The 5,032-nt window shown below is 38.4% G+C and overlaps 1 protein-coding gene across 1 annotated transcript; it reads left to right on the top strand.

Moving 5' to 3' along the window:
• The first annotated feature begins 286 nt into the window (after positions 1–286).
• Positions 287–3,691, top strand: LOC121189292 (G2/M phase-specific E3 ubiquitin-protein ligase-like). Its single transcript, XM_041049246.1, has 11 exons — positions 287–358; positions 480–783; positions 884–969; positions 1,109–1,177; positions 1,568–1,635; positions 1,717–1,809; positions 1,922–2,232; positions 2,351–2,532; positions 2,670–2,842; positions 2,981–3,195; positions 3,293–3,691. The coding sequence occupies exons 2-11, from the start codon at positions 495–497 to the stop codon at positions 3,526–3,528; spliced, it is 1,722 nt and encodes a 573-aa protein (XP_040905180.1). The 5' UTR covers positions 287–358; positions 480–494; the 3' UTR covers positions 3,529–3,691.
• The last annotated feature ends 1,341 nt before the right edge of the window (positions 3,692–5,032 follow it).

The following is a 5,032-nucleotide window of genomic DNA, read 5'->3' as shown; positions in this document are numbered from 1 at the left end:
GTTTTGCATGTGCTGTAACTGTAATGATACTTAATTTGTGTTGTTACAACCTTAAATCTGCAACGTCATTCTGCAGTCTGTGTGGCAAAAACATTCAGTTCTTAACTGAACTTGAGAAGCCGAGCACAAGTGAAGGTAACATTTTTCAAGTTTACTTATTCAGAAGCATCAGCAATCATTTTTCATCTTTTTTATTTAAACTTAAGTTGACACTGATATTGATATTGATGTCTTTGATTCAGGAAGTACAGGAAAATGTGCACTGGCCACACTCCGGCATTTCCGGAGTTTAAAAGAAAAGGAGAGACAATCCTGTTTCAAAAGGAAAAAAGAACCTTTAAATGAAAAGCCTGTGAAGGTAACGTATTTTTTCTGATGGAAGACAGTCATTCTGTTAGCAATCCCTTCAGTCATGAATTGCCATGTGTATCTGTGAACCTGTTTACAGCTTACTGTTTAGTCACATGTTTCCTGTGTAGATTTCTGTAGGCATTATGAAGATAAAAGATGGAGGTCTGAAAACTGTGCGAGGAATGGTACTACCACTTATGGTGCACCCAGAGATAAATGCTGAGCAACTGCGTAAAGCTGCTGAACAAAAAATGAAGGACTTCAACAAAAAGTTGCAAGATGGTCCTTACTTTCTTCTTTACCCTGATGGCACAAAAATAGCTAACATTCCAGGAACAGACAAACCCTTCACTCTCAAAGCCTACAAGGAGGCACTGGGGAAAGCATACCAAAGGATCACAGTGTACATTTGTACGGCTGAAGATTTCAGTTGTGAGTGATTTTGGAAGTAATAACCAAACAAAAAGCTCTCCTAAACTGATTATCACCTAACTGATTAGCATCTTCCTGTGTCTGATCTTGTACTTCACAGGTCAGGAATTCAGCACAGACTCATCTGATTCAGAGGTGATCATAACAAGCCGAAGTGCTGCTGAATTTAATTCAGCTGATACAGTAGTGAGTGTAACATTTATGGCACATGTACAGATTAGAGACCCTTAACTGGGTCACAATGCTCATCAAATGAGACACTGAGATTGCTGACACTGTAGTTTCTGTCTATCAATTCCTAAATGCACATGTTTTGTGTTTTCTGGTATTCGAACCTACCCTCAACAGTACCAGAGATGGTAGTCAGTCTAAACATACTGATGAAGCAGCACTGGTAATATGTGATCACTTAACCCTAATTAACTTCAATTTAAAATGTATTTATCCTCAATTTATTTAAATTAATTTTGCTGCTATATACAAAATATCACTCATTTACGCCATTCTTCGTGTATGTTTTATGTTTCCACATCAATTGTGTTTAAGTTGCAGACTGGATGTCACAAATTCTTTGAGACACCACCTCTAAAAATCAAATCTTCACTGAAAAACTTTGCACTGTTTACAAGAAAATGTATTGAAAATGTAAATTGTAAAAGTGCACAAAAAACAGTCAGTTAAGCCCCCAAATTTAACTGTAGGAACACTATATTAAGTTTAAACTTTATTTAAGCTTGGATGAGGACCCACTTTCAACTCACCACTTAATTCCCTTGTTATACAGGTTTCACTTTCAGACACGGAACATGGCCCAGAAACATCACAATGTGCAATGGACACTACGTACTATAGGTATTATGCGTTCTCTCTCAAATTTCGAGTATCTCAGTGATGTATTTGCAAATAGAAAATTAAATAGTGTGTGTTTCTTAGCAAATATACAGAATTATATGCACCCATTGTAATAGAGGATGAAGAGAACTCGGACAGTGATTCAGGCAGTCATGATGCTCCAAAGGATGCAGAGTAAGAAATAAGTTACCAACATGCAACTGTTCTTGTTTATCTGGTAAAATATCCCTAATATTATTAGTATCAAATTAATTCATTGATATGGTTATAATCTATCCCTTGGTAGGGTGGAACAGCAGTCTGCTTCAGAAGTAATTGCAAACCTGGCACTCCAGATTGACCGCAACACTGTCAGCAGATTTAACATCTGCCGCTCTGAGTTCTGGGATGGAGCCATGAGAGGATTCAAAAGGGGAACGTTCTCTGAAGCAAAGGATCTTCTGGTGAAGTTTTCTGATGATGCTGGAAGGTTTGAGGAAGGCCTCGATACAGGTGGCCCCAAAAGAGAATTCTTATCACTTTTGATGAAAAGCTTGCGAAAACGACCCATATTTGATGGACCAGCAGAGAGTCGCTACATTGTCTACAATTCAACAGGTACTATTTTATACGGAAGGTTTAAGAAGTAGAATTACTGCTTTCAACAATGCAATGCAATGCTTTCTTAATATGGAAACTGCTTTAATTCTTAATTACTCTACACTTCTATGAGCAGCAATCAGAGAGGATGAGTATAGACTGGCAGGAAAGATGATTGCTGTGTCAATTGTACATGGCGGACCTGGCCCAAATTTCCTCTCAAAGGATCTGGTCAGCTACATCTCAGGGCAGACCAGTTTCAGCTCTTCAGTAGCAGACATTACAGATGAGGAAATAGGGAAAGTTCTACAAGAGGTATGAGGGTCATTGACTGAAGGGAGTGATACTAGTCATGAGATCCTATTTATTAAAGAGAGCAGTTATTTCTGATATTGCTATTATTTATGTATTATTCTTTGTATTCAAAATGAATGAAGGACATGTTACTTTTTTAGATCCAGAGTGCATCCTCATTGGAGACACTTCAAGCTCTAATTGTACAGAACAGTACCATGTTGCAGACTGCAGGGTGCTTCAGATATGTAAAATCAGTGAAGGAAAAGCACATCATTGTGAAGGAGTACCTCAAATGGTACATAATCGACAGGAACCACAGTGCAATCGAAAGGTAGTTTTTTTTAGCCAAAAATATTTAGTTTAACAAAAAATTGATTAGTCAATTATTGATATGAAAATGGACAATGAATTGAAGTCATCGATGCTCTGTAGGTTAAAGTACAGATAACAATCTGTTATTGTGTTTCAGATTCAAGGATGGACTTACCAGCTTGCAGTTTTTAACAGCCCTGCAGCAGCATCCTACTGTTCTGGCCCCTGTCCTCTGTAATTCAGGTAACAGTTTAACTGTTACAGCCATTGAAAATCTGTTCCAACCAGAACTCAGCCCTATAGGAAGCAACAGGAGGGCTCAGGAGGACAAAACCAGGAGTTTCTGGGCAGACTACTTGCTTGATTGCGAAGGTTTGTTAGTTAAGCTGTCCAACTTTATAATTAAAAGTCCTAGTGTTGTTGTGGATACAATTGTCAGTCAGTTCATTCTAATGTTTTGTACTTTTAGAAAATAACAGTACCGTCACCCTGGAAGAGATCTTCATGTTTGCCACAGGGCTGCCCTGTGTGCCTCCTGCTGGCATGGACCCTCAGCCCCGCCTGCAATTTCTTCCCACTTCAAAACTACCCATGGCAAATACATGTGCCAACACCTTAAAGCTGCCTCTGTTAGACAGCTACAACACTTTTAAGGAAAACATGAGCTTTGGAATAAAGAATTCACCTGGCTTTGGATTTGCCTAAGCAGCCATGACTTTTTAGTCTGTTGTGTTGTACAAAAAATGTGCAGCATTAGATTTGTTAAAAAGTGGATGTCTTGTTTATAATTGCACCTTTGGGGAAAAAACATCATTCATTCAGTTTTATAAAGATTGTTTACACATATTTTTGTGTGTTTTGAGCCAAACTGAAGGCTCCACGTGTAACATTGCATGTCATTAAGTAAAACACAAAAAACTCTTATTTTATACTGTAACTTCAGTTTATTTTATATTGTACATTATGTTTACCGTACTTCAGTTTGCCTTCTATAACCAACTAAAGGTTGGCCATACCCTTCAGGGTGACGTAGAGTTCTACAGCAGAATCCCATTCTGTAGGAGCTGTCAGGCCACTTTGCCTTTGTAGTTCTTCAAAGGTTTGCTGTTCAGGAGTTGCTGGTGCTGGAATGAGGCTGCCAAGCTGGTTTAGTGTTTCCTCAGATGCTGAAAGTCCACAATTTGTTCCATTAAATCTATGTGAAAGAACAAGACCTTTTTACAGTGAATGGGCATCACATCAGCAAATCTTAAGGTTTTAATACTGACATTTTCACTCATAGCATCTTGACTTGAGTGAAGCATTAATATTGATTTGCTTGAATTATATCTTAATGCATTTTTAGACCATAAAATAACATGTGATGTGATGAAATGTACTGATGCAAGATTATTGTATTATCCAGGATTGTGTCTTGTAGATGTAGTTGAATAAAAACATGAGTTTATCTTCCTGTGTTGACATGTATAATGTAATTTTGCCATACTCACCTGTGAGGTACATGATACATAGCCTCAGGTTTACCAGATGGGCATCGGGACTGGCGAACAGGACGGATAGTGTGAGTGTTCCATAACTGCTTGTATTCGTCCAGTTCTTTCTGCAGGACACCCAAGAAACAATGTCGCACTAAACTTGTGTCTTCAGAACTGCCATTGAAGAGATGCTTCTCCCTCAAGTCACTGAACAGATTCATCCAAAACTGCCCCCTAGTTACAGAAGATACATTTTACTAAATTGTCATACTGTACCTTGGCCCTGAAAAAGTCTTAACATTTGTTAGTATGATATGTAAAGATAGACAAGGTGCACAGGTATAAAATGTTGATAAGCTTTAAGAAATGGTGTTTATAACACTAATAAGGTGCCAGGAAAAAGAGAGTAGAACCCAGATCAGTATAACCACATACAGTAAACAAAAATTGTTAGATACGAATCAGGGGAAGTGAAGAAGAGAGGGGGAAGTGATAACAAGAGGAGAAGGGAAAGGAGAAGACAGAGGAAGAGGACCAGTAAGAGGATATGGAGAAGAACAGAAAAAGACAAGGAGGGAAGGAGTAGGAGAAGAAGGGGACAGAAAGAAGAGCAGGACAAAGTGGGACTGTCAAAAACTGCAATCAATGAATGAATTGAGAATATAAAACAAAAACCTTTGTTTCTGAAAGTAGGACCACCAGCTTTCAATGCGTTGGTTAGCTACTGAAGTGCC

This window comes from Toxotes jaculatrix, chromosome 11, assembly GCF_017976425.1.
Source record: "Toxotes jaculatrix isolate fToxJac2 chromosome 11, fToxJac2.pri, whole genome shotgun sequence".
NCBI lineage: Eukaryota > Metazoa > Chordata > Actinopteri > Toxotidae > Toxotes > Toxotes jaculatrix.
Note: the sequence above shows the minus strand (reverse complement) of the source record. Positions and strands in the feature narration are given on the sequence as shown.